The sequence below is a fragment of the Narcine bancroftii genome, chromosome 9, assembly GCF_036971445.1.
Source record: "Narcine bancroftii isolate sNarBan1 chromosome 9, sNarBan1.hap1, whole genome shotgun sequence".
In the NCBI taxonomy this organism is placed as follows: Eukaryota; Metazoa; Chordata; class Chondrichthyes; order Torpediniformes; family Narcinidae; genus Narcine; species Narcine bancroftii.
Genome location: NC_091477.1, coordinates 101,389,086 through 101,406,621, shown reverse-complemented (window position 1 = coordinate 101,406,621; position 17,536 = coordinate 101,389,086). Strand labels below are relative to the sequence as shown.

Sequence of the window (17,536 nt, the reverse complement as noted above, 5' to 3'; positions counted from 1 at the left end):
TGTTAAGGGCATATGCAATTGAGTCAATGATATTTTTTTATTTATAGATGTTTAGGGCAGAGTGATTGTGATGGGGAACTTGTGTTAAATAAGATAGCCTTGAAATTAATCACAATATTGTAAGCACAAGATCAAACTAAAATGAGCCTTACTAGTAGGATAAGAAATCTGTATCTTGCCATATTTCACATTGTCCATTGATTTACATTGGCTGCTTGTCTGGGAATGAACATTTTATATTATATTTGTATATATGTGTGTTATGTAAGAAAGGTATGTGTATGCACTATGGTCTGGAAAAACACCATTTTATCTGATTGCATGTACAGTCTGATGATAAATGTAAACTTTAAAAGTCTCAACTTCTTCAAACTTCTCCATTATGTTTCCTCTCTAATTTCCTCTTCGTCTACAACTCCAAAATCATAGTTCCTCCAGATTTTTCTCTCATGCATCCACAAATGCCATCCTCTCTGATTTTATGTTGATTCTTAAAACATTTCTCTTTTGGTCACCTTCTGATGTGACATGTAAAATGTTGTGATGTTCCTGTGAATTGCATTCAGATGATTTACTGTATTAAAGGTTCCATATAAATGCCAGTTTCATATATGGCCAAGAGGATGAAAAGAAGAATATTATTTTATTCCCTTGGGCAATGTTTGGTATTTTAAACTTAAGGATCAATGCTGAAAATTCTTTACACAGTGATATCAAAGTGTAATTATAGCTGCAAGAAAATTTTTAGAATTAAATAATTCAGTGGCGTATCTGCTGTGGTAGTCAGGCAGAGTTAGGCATTTTATTGGATCAGCAGTCAAACTGCAACTGCAAAAAATTTCACAAGATGTACATATTTGGAAAAATGCAAGGATTGCAAGACCAATGGGTAACCCTTGCATGTCCAGTCAAAATGAAGTGGTGTAATGCATTTAAGCACAGTAAATTTATATTTAATGGTTGATACTTGTTTATAAAACTGTACAAAATAATTCACATTTTGAGTTTCAAGACTGGCAGTTTCACATGGTTGTAGACCATTTGATTTTGATAACCCAGGAATCACTGTTCAGAAAATGGATTCTGAGGTAACTGCTTGCTTGGTGCTTAAGGTAATTTTTCAAAGTACTTTGCCATTTTCTTTTCTTCTTTAACTTATTTTAAATGGAGTGACTCAAGTAAATTTGCTTCAGGTTTTAAGAATTATTTTGACATTATTTTGTCATTATACATCAGAGAAGGGGTGGGAAATTCAAACACAACCTGCAATAAATTGTTGAAATATTTTTATTTTGTTTAACATGTATTAGTAGACTTTGTATGTAGGATTTATAACAAATAGCATGTAATATATACTTATCACAATTAATATAAATAATTCAAAATATCTATCCATATTTGTTTATTTAACATTACTTCTTAAAAATGATTCTGGATAGAGGCCAGAAGTTATTGCATTTTCTCTTTCAACAATGCATTTCACAGTACACAAAGTGAATTTCTTTCTTTGTTCTTTCCCTTCCATCATTTGGGGTCATCGGGTTGCACAGTATGGAAACAGATCCTGTGGCCCAACTTGTCCATGCCAGCCAAATTACCTATCTGAGCTAGTCCTGTTTTGTCTGTGTTTGGGCCACAATCCTCTAATCTTTTCTGATCCATGCAGCTAACTGATGTCTTTTAAGCATTGTGAGTGCACCTGCTTCTACCACTTCCTCTGACAACTTGTTTCACATACCAACTATAATTTTTGTGGAAAATGTAGTTCCTCAGGTTCCTTTCTTGCTTTAAATTTATGCTTGCTAGGTTTAGATTTGGAAAAAAGGACTGTGACCCCTCATGACTTTATGTACATCCCTAAAGTTACCCTCAGTCTCTTGTGTTTTAAGGACAAATGCCTGCCCTCACCAATTTTGTTATAACTGAAGCTTGCCAGTCCCAGTCACATCCTTGTGACTATTTTCTGCACTCTTGCCAGCTTAATGATATCTTTCCTGGAGCCAGGCAACCAAAGGTGCACCCAATCCCCCAAGAATGGTCGCACAAATGTCAAGCGCAACTTGACATTCTGACTTGAACTCGATGCCCTGCTTAAGGAAGGCCACATGCCTTCTTCATCATTCTATCTATGTTATCACTTACACCCTCAGCTGTTGCCCTACACTCCCCAGGGTCCTGCCATTTACTTTTCAAACACTGCTCTGGTTTAACTTGCCAAAATGAATTGCTTTGTGCTTGTCCGAGTTAAATTCATTGCATTATTTTGCAATGCTTCAATGCCACTTGTGTTTCCTTAATGCATCTGCAACCTAATTGAGAGGTAGAACCCAGTCACTCCGCGTCCAGAAGTGGCAGGACCCTAGATTATCCTCCTTGCTCACAATGCTTCTGCAGGGGTTGTACAAGTTCTTCAGCACAGATTCACATACCCTGGAATGTGCTTTGTTTACAGCACTGGCTTGTAAATGTCTCTGCCTTGGCAGACCAACAAATTTCAGGCTGACCAAAGTGATTTTAACCATTCATTCTCTTCCAGCAGCAGTTGATGGTTGTTTCTGTGTGTGTCCTCAGAAACAGCACAGTCTTGGGGTGAGTGTTGACATTCCCGAATTTCCGGAGTCCTCTGCTTTTCTTTTCTCAATCTATGGCATTGCGTACCTTCAGCTCTCTCAGACTTCTAAGAGACAGAGCTTTAATCATTTGAATGATGGGGTTGCTTTGATTATTAGTTTAGGATAAACCTAAGGATCAAGCAAAAGCAAATCTGAAGTGTGCACAAGTATGAATTCAGCCGTTCTGTTTGAAGGTTAAAAACTTTCCCACTTTATGATGTTTGATACACGTACATGGCGATATTGGGACCTTGAATTATACGTCTTCTATTAAATCACTTTTGCACACTCCCTTCTCATGATTTTGGTTGGGAGGCGCGGGTGCTGCATGCTCTTCCTGATATGAATGAATTAAATCTTCCTGCCAAAATGTAGCTCTTTGTAAACAGTAAATTTAAAAACAAACGGGAAATTAACTGGAACTTCGCTTCCCTCCACCCACCCCCCGGCCCCAGAACGTCCGCTCCTCGCCGCCTCCCTCCCGCTCATTGGCTGACGGGCACGAGGAGCCCTGCGGATTGGTCAGCTCGTTGCCAATCGGTGGGAGGGTGCGGACGGCGGGGCCTCCCTCCCGCTCATTGGCTGACGGGCACGAGGAGCCCTGCGGTTGGTCAGCTCGTTGCCAATCGGGGGCAGGGTGCGGACGGCGGGGCCTCCCTCCCGCTCATTGGCTGACGGGCACGAGGAGCCCTGCGGATTGGTCAGCTCGTTGCCGATCGGGGGGAGGGTGCGGACGGCGGGGCCTCCCTCCCGCTCATTGGCTGACGGGCACGAGGAGCCCTGCGGATTGGTCAGCTCGTTGCCGATCGGGGGGAGGGTGCGGACGGCGGGGCCTCCCTCCCGCTCATTGGCTGACGGGCACGAGGAGCCCTGCGGATTGGTCAGCTCGTTGCCGATCGGGGGGAGGGTGAGGACGGCGGGGCTGGAGCTGGCGAAGTGCTGCGGCCTCCCTCCGAGTGGTTCTCCAGCCGCACCTTAAAGCAGTAACTCTCGACCGGGTGGACGCCGCCGAGCGAGGGCTTTGCACGGGGTCGACGCCATGAAGCTGATGGTGGATTTCGAGGAGTGCCTGAAGGACTCGCCACGATTTCGGTAGGTCAGGTCTCGGGGACGGGTTTGCCGGGACTCGGGCCAGTTCGGGGGCCGGTATCCAGCTTTCCACCTTCCTGTCACTTTCACAGCCAGGCGGCAGGAGAAGGGTCTCTCTGCTTGCCTTTGTTTTCAGCCGACTTATTACTTGTTTACATTATCAGCGGTCGCTTGAATTTAAAAGGAAGCCCACATCCTTCCAGGAAAGTCGTCCAGAAGCGGGCGGCCGAACGGCCACATTGGTCCAGAAGCGAGCGGCCGAACGGTCACAGTGGTCCAGAAGCGAACGGCCACAGTGGCCCAGCAGCGAGCGGCCACAGTGGTCCAGAAGCGAGTGGCCGAACGGCCACAGTGATCCAGAAGCGAGCGGCCGAACGGCCACAGTGATCCAGAAGCGAGCGACCAAACGGCCACAGTTGCCCAGGAGCGAGCGGCCGGCCACAGTGGCCCAGGAGCGAGCGGCCGGCCACAGTGGTCTAGAAGCGAGCGGCCGGCCACAGTGGTCCAGAAGCGAGCGACCAAACGGCCACAGTGGTCCAGGAGCGAGCGGCCGGCCACAGTGGTCCAGGAGCGAGCGGCCGGCCACAGTGGCCCAGGAGCGAGCGGCCGGCCACAGTGGTCTAGAAGCGAGCGGCCGAACGGCCACAGTGGCCCAGGAGCGAACGGCCGGCCACAGTGGTCCAGAAGCGAGCGGCCGAACGGCCACAGTGGTCCAGAAGCGAGCGGCCACAGTGGCCCAGGAGCGAGCGGCCGGCCACAGTGGTCCAGAAGCGAGCGACCAAACGGCCACAGTGGTCCAGGAGCGACCAAACGGCCACAGTGGTCCAGGAGCGAGCGGCCGGCCACAGTGGCCCAGGAGCGAGCGGCCGGCCACAGTGGTCTAGAAGCGAACGGCCACAGTGGCCCAGGAGCGAGCGGCCGGCCACAGTGGTCCAGGAGCGAGCGGCCGAACGGCCACAGTGGTCCAGAAGCGAGCGGCCGAACGGCCACAGTGGCCCAGGAGCGAGCGGCCGGCCACAGTGGCCCAGGAGCGAGCGGCCGGCCACAGTGGTCCAGGAGCGAGCGGCCGAACGGCCACAGTGGCCCAGGAGCGAGCGGCCGGCCACAGTGGTCTAGAAGCGCGCGGTTATATATTTTTAAATGCAGTCAGATGGGTTTTTGTCCAGTTGATATTCCACAATATTTACAGTTCCACCGCCAGTCTTTGTGGAAACTAAATACGATCGTTGCGTGACGATATTTTGACTCGATCTGAATTTTTATCCTAGGCAAATGGATCAGTTTGCTTTTTTATTTGTAACCGATTTGAAGTGATAGAAATTGGGTGTTAAAATAGAGTACAAAAATGTTGATAGTCTCGAAGAGCACTTTTGGTCTCGATGAGAGATTGTTTTGAACACGGAAATCCAAAACACATTACGTCAATTACATTTCATCTAAAACGTTGTAGCATTTTTAATACTCCTGCAATTTGATGTCGCCTAATAGTCATTGTGAAGTGGCATAATGGTCATGTGATATGTTCCTGTTCAGATCTGTGGTTTTACAATTTTTTTTTCCATGCCCAACTCCAATTTAAGTTGAGGTCGTTAGCTGTGAATTTGACTCCTGGAAATGAGTGGAGGCAGTATTTGCCGGAGTTCCGAATCTTTACAATAAATTACTGAGAGCAACCGAAAAAAAAATGTTTGAACTTGTGAAGAAGCGTCAACCTTTCGTGAATGCAAATAATTTTGTCTATCATCATTTCTGCTCCCTCATTCAGTCTGTTCTTCCTTCATTTACATTCTGTCTAATTTGAATATTGCATTGGTTATGATATTTATTCTATCAATAAAACTGACAACGCATTCTGCACAACAAGATCCTACAGATCAGAGTGCTGGATTAGTAGTGAATTTCTTTGGCAGATTTATAGAGTTAAAAGAATTGTACACGATATAAACAGGCCCACTGAATCCGTGGTGACCATGATGCTCATCCATATCAATCTAACTTGATTAATTCAATATCTCTCTCTCTGCCTTGCTCATTCAAGTAATTGTCCAGATACCCCTTGGATGTTATTACTATTTCTGCCTCCTCTGGTAGATAATTCCAGATGCCAACAACACTGAAGAAAAATGTACCCCTTTGATCCCCTATAAACTTCCTCCCTCTCACCTTAAATCTATGCCTTCAATTTTTCGACAGCCCCCACCATGGCAAACAGAATCTGGCCATGCACCATATTTATGTCTCTCTTAGTTGATATTCCCTAATCACGACAACTTTCAACCTTGTTCATTCTGGGGAAAACAGACCAAACCTGACCTATCTCATTTCTCCTTGTAACTTAAGAAGAGAGAAGATGGGTCAGGTCTGTTTCAATGCCACCTGTCCCTGTTGTGCAGGTCACTTTTGTCCTCTGCCCTGCATCATCTCTTCAGCTGTGCATTCATTTTTCTTGTCTCCTATTCTTGCCTTCACTCGTGTGTGACATACAGAGTTACAGATTACAACCCCAAAGGTCCTGTTTGTGACCTTGTGGTTAATTGCTTATTTTTACTTTGCCGAACCTTATCTCTCATCCTGCTTATGTTATAAGTACTAAGAAGGACCACAATCTCTGGGTGGATAACCTTCCCTTTCCGAATGGCCTGATATAAATAATTATTGCCTTGGACTAGGGGTGGGGTGGGGGAGGGGTAACAGATTGAATTCTTAGCTGCCTTTGTTGGATTTAACTCTTTCATTTTCTGAGTTTTTTTATTTGCAGCATATCGTGTGAGTATGCAGTGCTTTCAGGGTTTACAGTCATATGGTTTAAGTCAAACATTTGGAAAATGTTGCATGTCCTACAGCAGCAAAATTAATTTAACCATTGTGGGTTTTAAAATTAAAAGGTCATCTGTAGCTAAACTTTGGTCAGTTTTTTGTTTTGAGTCATTGAGTGTAAACCCTCTAGTCTACAACATTGACTTGAATATATAAAGGTTTCAGATTTGAAATACCAGCTCATAAGGTCCAAATATTATTACAGAGGAGTAAGAAATTAAATCTTTCAAATCTTGTAACCAAGTTTTTGTTATTTTGAAGGATGCTTTATGATTTTCAACCATTGAGCTACTTGAAGAGAAGTTAAAAAATACAAAAATGGTATTTTCCATATTAGTTTAATTAAAAATGGATTTAATATGTGAGTAGTTTGGCATTTGGTTTCAAGCAAATGCAAAATTTTCTCTTCTACCATTTACAGTTGGTTCAAAATTTGTGAGAAATTAAGGTGATGATTGTGTCATGGAAGGGTAGCATTTATCTCTAATTGCTCTTTAAAACTTCTTGATTTGTTGTAGCCTCTGTGGGAATATACTCCCATAGTGCTCAAGTTTTAGGATTTTGAATCAAGAGCAGTGATATATGACGGAAACAAACTTCAGGGTGGCATAGTTCATTTGTGCCAATTTTTCTTGTCCTAGGTTGCAAAGCTGTGTATCTTGCAGGTAGTGACTGGCGAGAGAATGGATATTTAAGATGATAATTGGACTGTTTTCTACAGGATTTTGTCAAGTCTCTTGAGCCTTGTTGAATCAAGGCATATGGAGTGACTTTAATCACATATCTGAGTTTGTGGATGAGTCACTTTCTCCAGAATATTGTTTGATAATCAAATAGAAGCAAAAGGATTTGATTGCACAGGGGAATTTAACTTGTAAACAACAGCATGGTCAGAGTTCTGGGGAATTGGACTTTTTGAGAGATTTCAGTCTTCATTGTTGGTTACAGTATTTAATTAGCCCTGCATTATCAAATAAGATATCCAGTACTGTTGTAGAGAAATGTAAATAACATTTATTTTAAACGCGTTACTTCATCTTATTACATCGTCGAATTCTATTACTACCTGCTGACTTAAACTCACTTGAGGCAACAGATCATGTCATCATTTCCAAAATGAAAGTCACTGTGTAGCCAAGGAGATTTTTGTTTGTCATTGTAGGTAGTAATATGTTTCATCCATTATGACTTGCACATTTTGATTTAAAAAAAAAATCCTTGAATAACTGTACAGGCAATTCGTGCCTTATGGTGGGGAGTGGGGGGGAAGGGTACATTGTTAGAAAAAAAATCATTTTCTTTATTCTTCTCAATGCAAATTCTGTGTGAGTGAAATTTATTTTACTATGTCTCAATTTTTTGGGTTTGTGATTTATGAATTCTCTAAAGATGAATTTTTGTAATCTGAATGGGTGAAATGCAGGATCATTTGTATTTTAATTGTACTTCTGATATACAGTGATTTTCTATTTATTATGTCTGCATGAAATCTAAGCACAATGTGGAATAAAGAGAACCATAGAACGCAGTGCAGGAAGCAGGCCCTTTTAGTCAGTGCCAAATTATTATTCTGCCTAATCCCACTGATCTGTCCACATTTTTCTTAGAACATACAACAATATAGCACAGTACAGGCCCTCAATATTGTGCTGACTCCTATATCCCTTCCTTTAAAAAAAAAGTACTAAATCTTCCCTACCCCATAACTTCCATTTTTCTTTCATCCAAGTGTCTATCTAAGAGTCTCTTAAATGCCCCTAATGTTTCAGCTTCCACCACCATCCCTGGCAAGTCGTTCCAGGCACCCACAACTCTGTGTGTGTGTGTGTGGGTGTGTGTGTGTGTGGGTGTGTGTGTGGGTGTGTGTGTGGGTGTGTGTGTGGGTGTGTGTGTGGGGGAAAAAAAAGGTAAAAGGTTCCCCTGATGTCTCCCTTAACTTTGTACATATACCCTCTGATGTTTGCTGATTCAGTTGCTGGCTGTCCACCCTAACTATACCTCTCATAATCTTGTAGGCCTCTATCAAATCTCCTCTCATCCTTCTATGCTCCAAAGAGAAAAGTCCTAGTTCTACTAACCTTGCCTCATAAGACTTGTTTCCCAATCCAGGCAACATCCTGGAAAATCTCCTCTGAACCCTCTCTATAGCTTCCACATTCTTCCTATAATGAGGTGACCAGAACTGAACACAATATTCCAAGTGTGGTCTTACCAAAGATGTGTAGAGTTGTAACATGACCTCTCTACTTGTGAATTCATCCCTCATTAATGAATCCCATAGGCCTTCTTAACTATCCTATCAAACTATGCAGCAACCTTGAAGGATGTATGGATTTGAACCCCAAAGTCCCACTGTTTATCCACACTTTTAAGTAACTGACCACTAACCCTGTACTCAGTCTTTTGATTTGTCCTTCCAAAGTGCATCACCTCACACTTATCCAGATTGAAATCCATCTGCCACTTTTCTGCCCAACTCTGCATCCGCACTATCAATTTGTAATCTTTGACAACCTTCAATTCCATCCACAACTCTTCCAACCTTCGAGTCCTCCACAAACTTACTGACCCATTTATCTGCCTCCTCATCCAGGTCATTTATAAAAATCACAAAGAACAGGGGTCCCAGAACAAATCCCTGCAGCATTTCACTAGTCACTGACCTCCAGGCAGAATACTTTCCTTCCACTACTACTCTCTGCTTTCTTCCAACAAGCTAATTTTGTATCCATTCAATTAATTTTCTACTGATCTCATGACTCATGACTTTCTGGATGATCCTCTTGAGAGGGACCTTGTGAAATGCCTTGCTAAAATCATGTAGACCACATCTACTGCCCTACTCTCATCAATTTCCTTTGTTACTTCCTCAAAAAACTCAATTAGACTCAGAAGACACAAGTTTCCCTTCACAAAGCCATACTCCAAATGCTCATAGATCCTATCCTTAAGAAATCTCTCCATTAGTTTACACACCACTGATGTAAGACTCACCAGTCTATAATTCCTAGGATTCTCCCTATTATCTTTTTTAAACAGTAGGACTACATTTGCCATTCTCCAATCCTCCGGCACGTCCCCTGCAGCCAAAGAGGATTCAAAGATCACAGCTACTGCCCCAGCTATCTCTTCTCTCACTTCCCACAGCAGCCTGGGGTATATCGTGCCTGGCCCTGGGGACTTATCAATCTTGATGTTTTTAAGAAGATCCAACACTTTGTGTTCCTTAATCTCCATATTGTCCAGCACACAGGCCTGTTCAATTCTGACCTCACTATGATAAAGGTCCTTTTCACTTGTGAATACTGCTGACGCAAAAGATTCATTTAGTACCTCCCCAACCTCTTCCACTTCCAGGCACGTTGCCTCCCTTATCCTTTGGTGGGCCCACCTTAATTCTCATCATCCTTCAGTTCTTCACATATGCATGGAACTCCTTGGAGCTCTCCTTAATTCTATATGCTAAGGCTTTCTCATGCACCCTTTGAGCTCTCCTGTCCTTTCTTAAGCTCCTTCCTGGCTATCATACTTTTCACGAGACTTTACTGCTTCCTATCTCATGTAGGCTTCCATCTTCCTCTTAACTAGCTGCCTCATCTGCTTCATCAGCCATGGTTCCCTTTTCCTACCATCCTTTCCTTGTTCTTGAACCCCGCACAAGTTTTCCCTAAACTTCACCCACATTACTTCTGCGCTTTCACCGTTAAACATCTGTTTCCCATTTATTCTTACTAGTTCCTGCCTCATCCCTTCATAATTAGCCCTTCCCCAGTTAAGCACTTACCCAGTTTGACTGTTTCTATCCTTCTCCATGGCTATGTTGAAGCCAAGGGAATTGTAGTCACCCTGACCAAAATGCTCCCCCATCTGACCAGGTTCATTCCCCAGAACCAGATCAAGTATGGCCAGTCCACATAACTGTGTCAGGAATCCTTGTTTGTTCTTTGCAGTCAGTAGGTGTCAGTCAATGTTAGGGTGGTTGAAATCACCCATAACTACAACCCTGCATTTCCCACAGCATTCCAAAATCTGCCTGTTTATCTGCTCCTCAGTGTCCAAAGGGGTATTTGGGGGCCTATAAACTATTCCCAACCAATGATAGATAGCTCCTTTCCTATTTCTGACTTCCACCCACACCGACTCATTGGATCCTCCCTCTGCAGTGTCCTCCCTTTCTATAACCATGATGCTGTCCCTGACCAGCATTGCTACTCCATCCCCCACCGCACCCCTTTCTATCTCCCATCCTATTCTTTTTAAAACACTAAAACCCAGATACCTGCATCATCCAATCTTGCCCTTCCTCCAGCCATGTTTCAGTAATGGCCACAACATCATAGTACTGATCCATGCTCTTAAGTTCATCCCCTTTATTCCTAATTCTCCTAGCATTAAAGTCGGCATATTTCAATCCCTCTAATTGGCTACATTTACGTTTTGTCTCCTGCTTGTTCTTTCTCACCAACTCAGAGCACATAGTATCATGCTTTTGTCCTTCTACCTTAATCTTGGCACTCATATTCTGATTCCCACCCCCCTCCCAAACTAGTTTAAACCCTCCCCAACAGCTCTAATAAACCTGCCCACTAGGATATTGGTCCCCTTCAGTTCAGGTGCAGTCTGTCCTTTTTATATAGGTCAGACCTTCCCCAGAAGACACTTCAATGATCCAGAAATGTGAACCCCTGCCCCAACTCTTCAGTCACTCATTCATCTGCCACAACTTCCTGTTCCTTCCCTCTCTGGCTTGTGATCCCCTCTTCTCCTCCTCTTTTTTACTTCTCTGTGCCAGAGGGCTGACTGCAGTGGCTTATTCCAGGTAGGCCAACCTCCTCAACACTATCCATAGCACAGTATGTGCTATTGAGAGGAATGTTCCCTTTCCCTCTCCTGACTGTCACCAACTATCTTCCTCCTTGGTCTGATTGCGTCCCTGAAACTCCTGTCTATTACCCCATCAGCCTCCTGAATGATTCAGAGATCATCCAACTCCCACTCCAATTCCCTAACACAATTTGTAAAGAGTTGCATTTGGATGCACTTCTCAAAGGGACACAGTTGGCTTCCCTGTCTATCCACACTCTGCCCTGGTTGCCATTCCCATTGCCTATGATATATATTTTTAAAATGTCAGAAGTCCTGTTCTTACATTGCCTCCTTGCTGAATCTTTCTGTTCCTTAACAGGATTGTCCTCGCTTTACCTCAACTCCTGCACCTCTCCCTATTCTCACCAAAGCCTCTTAACTCACCACTCCTGCTCTGGGCCACTATACTGTAATAACACTAAAATAAAAGTTGAGGTTCAGTTGTAATTTTGTTGCTTTCCTGTGAGTCTCAGCAACTAGCAGGGAAAACAAGTAAGAGTGAAATTTAAGATTTCACAATTTAAATGCACAAAGGTAAGTAAATACCTTAGTATTGTTGAAATGGTCATATTGTTGGATGTACTATGCCTCATTTGCAAGTGCGGTTTTTGAAGATTTTGCACAATATTGATTCATGTGAATGCTGAAATTTTATTAGAATGCCTTCTTTTCATTGTATAAACTTGTCCTAAGCATGTTATGCAAAAACACCTGGTGCATTTTAGAAAATTACCAAGGGAATGGCGTGTGCATTTGATTTCTATATTGTTGTCAGACTTGTGCACTTATCAAAATTTATCTTGATTTTAAAAAAAAGTAGATACTTTTGAAAAGTACCAATGTAATTAATTTGTTAATTTAAGTCATTTGACTTCATAGTGGTTTGGAAGATTTCATAATTGCATATTTGTTGATTCTGTATGGTAGTTCATGATGTGGAATGTGCAAGCAATTCTTCTCTTGTGCTAAATTGATCACAACTTAATTTTACTCATGTTGGTCGTTTCTTGATGCATCCTAAGGGTTTTAAAATAGAAATTCAGAAGCACAGGAATCTGGATGTTCATACATGGATGTATGTGCAAAAACGTGTTATGAAATTCAAATAATTGCTCATTGAACAGTCTAGAAATTTGTTTAGAGTCAAAAGTTAATTTAAGAATAGATATTGTTCTCATTGAAAAATTTTCCAAAAATTCACAATCATTTTTTTTCCTGTGAATTTTAGTTTTCCTGAACATTTAATATTGCTGTTTGGTCACAGAAAAAAAAACACTTGCAAGTTCTGCACTTTGATCTTTCTTTTTAAAAAAAAATGATTGGGTTTTAAGTGTTCCTGTAACAACATAATCAATAAATCGAAGCACGAAGCACCAAAAAAAGTCATTTCTATGATTATTTTGATGTTTTAATTTCAGTATGTTTTCAGTATTTTTTTGTTTCTGGATTACAGCCAAAACTTTTCTCTTGCAGGCCTTGTGGTTTTACTGATATTCTTGAGTTGGAGGTTTTTAAAAAAAAAAAGGAAAAGAGAATAGCCATACAGTGTAGGCACCCCAGAGTGGATCTGAATGGTGGTGAGGGAGGAGGTGGGTGCAAGTGTAACATGGCAGGGTTTGTGCGGTGTTAGAACAGCAGCCCGGATTTGAATCCAGCACTGTCTGTAAGGAGCTTGTACATTATCCCTGTGTCTACATGTGTTCCCTCTGGTGGCTCTTCTTTCCTCCCACCCTTAAAAACCAGGGGGTTTTGGGTTAATTGAGGTAGTTGGGTGGCACGGGCTCATGGGCTGGAAGGGCTTCTTACCTTGCTGTTGATCCTGGAGGTGAGGGGATTGACCTGCGACAAGGTACTAAATTGCCTGGGATTATTCTCACTTGAATTCAGAAGAATGAAAAGAGATCTTGTAGAAACAGATAAAATTATGAAAGGGGCAGATAAGATAGAGGCAGGAAAATTGTTTTCACTGGTAGGTGAGACCAGAACTAGGGGACACAGCCTCAAGATTCAGGGGAGTACACTGACAAAAGACAAAGGAGGAAAAACCCAACACCCAACCTCAACCAACCAATTTTCCCCTGCAACCGCTGCAACCATGTCTGCCTGTCCCACATCGGACTTGTCAGCCACAAACGAGCCTGCAGCTGACGTGGACATTTACCCCTCCATAAATCTTCGTCCGCAAAGCCAAGCCAAAGAAAGAAGTGAATTTGTGGAATTCTCTGCCCAGGGAAGCAGTTAAGGCTACTTTCTTAAACATTTAAGGTTCATTTAGATAGATTTTTACATAAAAAAGGAATTGAGGGATTATGGGGAAAAGTTGAATCAATGATAAAATTAGGCATGACCAATTGAATGGCGGTGCAGGCTCGATGGACCAGATGGCCGACTCCTGCTCCTATTTCTTATGCTCTTGTGTTTATAACTTGACTGTTGCGTAACTTAAAGCTAGTTGATTATTGATTTTCAACCTCTAGTTTTTCTCATTCCTATCCTGGGAAATGGTTGTTTATTATCCACCCTAATCACAATGGCCCTCATATTTTATTGGGTCGCCAATAAAATATAGAAGATAGACAAACCAGAACTCTTTCCCCAGATTGCCAAAGGCTATCTTCTCCTTGTAGTTTACACACTAATCCAGGTTAGACTCTTCTATAGCCTTTCCAAAGCATGATCTGTGGTGACAAAAATCTACAGTCTTAATGTGGCCTAACTAATAAATGTCTGGATTTTTTTTTCATTTGGGAATAAATCCCATCCCTAAGAATCTCTTCCAGTAATTTCCTCACCACTGATCCGAGGTTCATCGGCTTTTTGTTCCACTACCACCCCTCCTCCCCCATTCTGTTTGGCCTGCTGAGTTCTATCAGCAATTTATTTTTTGCTCCAGCATCAAGCATTTGTACTCCCTTGTTTCCAAATTACCACTTTGCAAAGATATCACCTTGAATCATAGCATTTAAAAAATGTTTCTTCCCATTTCATAAGCATATGGATTTATAAGTGGAAACAGAAACTGTACCTCTGCTGGAGCAAAAGTACCGTGATTTGTAATCGTGGACATACAATTCCCTCCATAATGTTTGGAACAAAGACACTTTCTTTATTTGCATCTATGTTCCACAGTTTTATAGTTGCAATCAAACCATTCACATTCTGATTTTATTCAAGATTATTTGTATACATCTTGGTTTGACCATGTAGAAATAACAGGACTTTTTGTACATCGTCACCTCATTTCAAGGCTTCATAATGTTTGACACATTTGGCTTCACTTGTTTATGAGCACTCGGGGAATGGTGCAGGTATGAGAGAGCTAGGCTGCTTCTGAGCTTTTGATCATCTTTGGGGTCTGTCGTTGCCATTTTTCGACATGAGGACCAGAGTTACTACACTACATTACTTGTGTTAATGAAAGTCATAGAAGCCATTATGAGGCTGATAAACAAGAATAAAACAGTAAGAGACATCACCCTAGGATTACCAAAATCAACAATTAGGAAGCAAGATGCACACACTAGTTAACCACAGAAAGGATGGCCAGATTATAGTTTGCCAAGAAGTATTGAAAAGAGCCTGCAGAATTCTGGAAAAAGGTTTTGTAGACAAATTAGACCAAGATTAATCTGTATCAGAGTGATGGCAAAAGCAAAGTGTGGAGGCATAAAGGAACTACCAAAGATTCAAAGCATACCACCATGGTTTGCATCTTGCAGTATAGCCTCAGTAATTATGTTCATGAAGTCTTCTGCAGACACTAGTCATTGGCACATCTACACTTGCTTCCAGAAGAGTATTTCTAATCTGCCAGACAGGCCTTTGGGGACTTTTCTTCATTATGATGAGAATTCTTCGGTCATCAGCAATGGAGATCTTCTTGGCCTACCAGTCCATTGGCGAATACTGAGCTCACCAGTACGCTCCTTCTTCTTAATGATGTTCCAAACAGTTGATTTTGCTAATCCTCAGGATTGAGTGATTCTTACTTGTTGATTATTGTTTTTCCAGCCTCATAATGGCTTCTTTGACTTTTATTAACACAACTCTGGTCTTTGTGATGGAAAAATGGCAATTATAGACCCTTATACCTCCAATGAAGCAATTAAATATACCTGTATAATCCTTTTCCACTGACATCCCAGTTAATTGGCTGTGCTGTGTCCTGGTATAGGAAGCTTTTTGCACTATTTCCACTGGGCTACCCTTAACTGTGATACTAATTGTTTTTCCATTGAACACACTCATACCTGGGGATTGGAGTGTTCTACCTTCAACTGGAAACGGGTGACTTTCTGCTGTCCCTTTTTCACTGGTTTTATCAGCACACTGGCATCAGCAAATGCCGGGGATATGAGTGGGGTAGAGGCGGTTAATCCCCGGTGTGAAATGGTGTAATTTGACGCTGGTGTTTGGACAATGTTCCTTTTTCACTGGACCATGACCCAGGAAATTCCCAGTTAACTCCTGGGACAGGGTGCCAGTGGAAAAGGGGCTACAAACACCTGTGAAGCAAAATGTCCCAAACATTGTGGTGCCTTAAAATGAGAGGATAATGTATAAAAAGTGCCATGATTTCTACATGGTCAAACCATAACGTACTCAAATATCTTTTAAAGTGCACATTCCAGATTTTATTAACCACATGTGAAATGTTTGATTACAAATTTAGAATTGGAGCACAGGGGCAAATAAAGAAAAAAAAGTGTCTTTGTCCCAAACATGGAGGGCACTGTAAGAACATGAGAAATAGGGTCAGGAATGGGTTGTATTCCTCCTTGGGCTTGCTGCACCATTCAGTAAGATCATGACTGGTCTTTGATCTTGGTTGGTCATTACTTCACTTTCCTCCCTGTGCTCACAACCCCTGACTTCTCGAAGCCACAGTCTATCTAGCCCATGCCTCAAATATATTTAATGATGCAACCACTATACTCTTTATGGTAGAGGATTCCAGGGATTCTCGATTCCTTCAGAAAGGCTGATTTCACTCTCAGCCTCCCTCACTTCTGAATGCTCCCAGGTTCTGCTTTCCACATAAAGGGAAATATAAAGTACACCACCTTGGTGTACTTCTTGCCAATCTGTCAGAGTCCCGTGTGCCAATAAGATCACCACTCTTCTAAATATTAGAGCTGAAGTGTCCTGAAAAATCAACCCCTTAGATCCTGGAACCAACTTATTGAACATTTTCTAAACTTTATTGCAATGCAAGCATTAGCTCAAGTGCATTCTCAGCTTGCAGTTTTAACTAAATTTCCTCCTTCAGCAAAGACCAATGTTCCAAATGAATTATGTTGCCTGAATGCTAACCTTGTATTTGAAGTACTTCAGGTGAAGTAAATGACCACAGAATTTGTTAAAATAATGTATGAGAACATGCAAGTTTTTTTTTCTGAATGGTTTATTTGTTTTATTTTTGTGATTATCAATTTTAAATCCTATTTAAAACAAAACAATAACAATGAGTAACAGAATAATGATTTGTTTGTGTGGAAACTATAGTTTAAATAGCTTATCACTCCACCAACGAGCCTTTTAAAGGAAAGGATTTGCTTGTAAGCACCAAATGTAAAAGCAGAGTTAAAATCAGAAAATTCTAAAGGTACTTATACAGCTCAACAAACAACAGTAGAGAGAATTGTTGTTTGGGTCAATTGCCTTTAATCAGTGCTTGGAAAAATTACAGCATTTTTTTCTGTTATTATTTTAGGTTAAGAGAGGGGCAGGGTTCGAGAGAACAAAAGAATGCCTGATAGGGTGGAGATGAAGGGAAATAGGATGACTAATGAAGGTGATGTTTAGTCAGTGTGTGTGGCGAAAACTTGAGTTAATGTAATGCTGATCACTTTGCAACAGAACTGACCAGATTAATAGGGCAAATATCAAGTAAGGGAATATCAAAACTCTTGTGGATAATTGAATTCCAAAGGAGATTGTTGGAAATGTCCTTAAATTCGGTAATGTCTGTGGAGAGATTAAAAACTGAGTTGATATTACCAGTGAATGACCTTGGACCAGAACTACCTTGTTCTGAAACAGAGAAATTTGATTTTGAGGCTCAAAGGCATGGTTATTATCTTCCAACGATCTGAAGTTGTGTTGATTGGAGAGCAGGAAATACGACTCCATTAAGGAAGGAGGGAGAGAAA

The 17,536-nt window shown here is 41.9% G+C and overlaps 1 protein-coding gene across 4 annotated transcripts in view; it reads left to right on the top strand.

Moving 5' to 3' along the window:
• The first annotated feature begins 3,490 nt into the window (after positions 1 to 3,490).
• Positions 3,491 to 17,536, top strand: part of LOC138742526 (arf-GAP with coiled-coil, ANK repeat and PH domain-containing protein 2-like) — a 100,808-nt gene continuing 86,762 nt past the window's right edge. For 2 of the 4 annotated variants that reach the window (XM_069897042.1, XM_069897041.1), the window contains exon 1: positions 7,764 to 7,843. In XM_069897042.1, the coding sequence (XP_069753143.1) occupies positions 7,767 to 7,843 (77 nt within the window). In that variant the 5' untranslated portion in view covers positions 7,764 to 7,766. Of the gene's footprint in view, positions 3,705 to 7,763; positions 7,844 to 17,158; positions 17,179 to 17,536 lie in introns of those variants that run through there. The other 2 variants (XM_069897043.1, XM_069897045.1) reach the window with 2 other exon arrangements.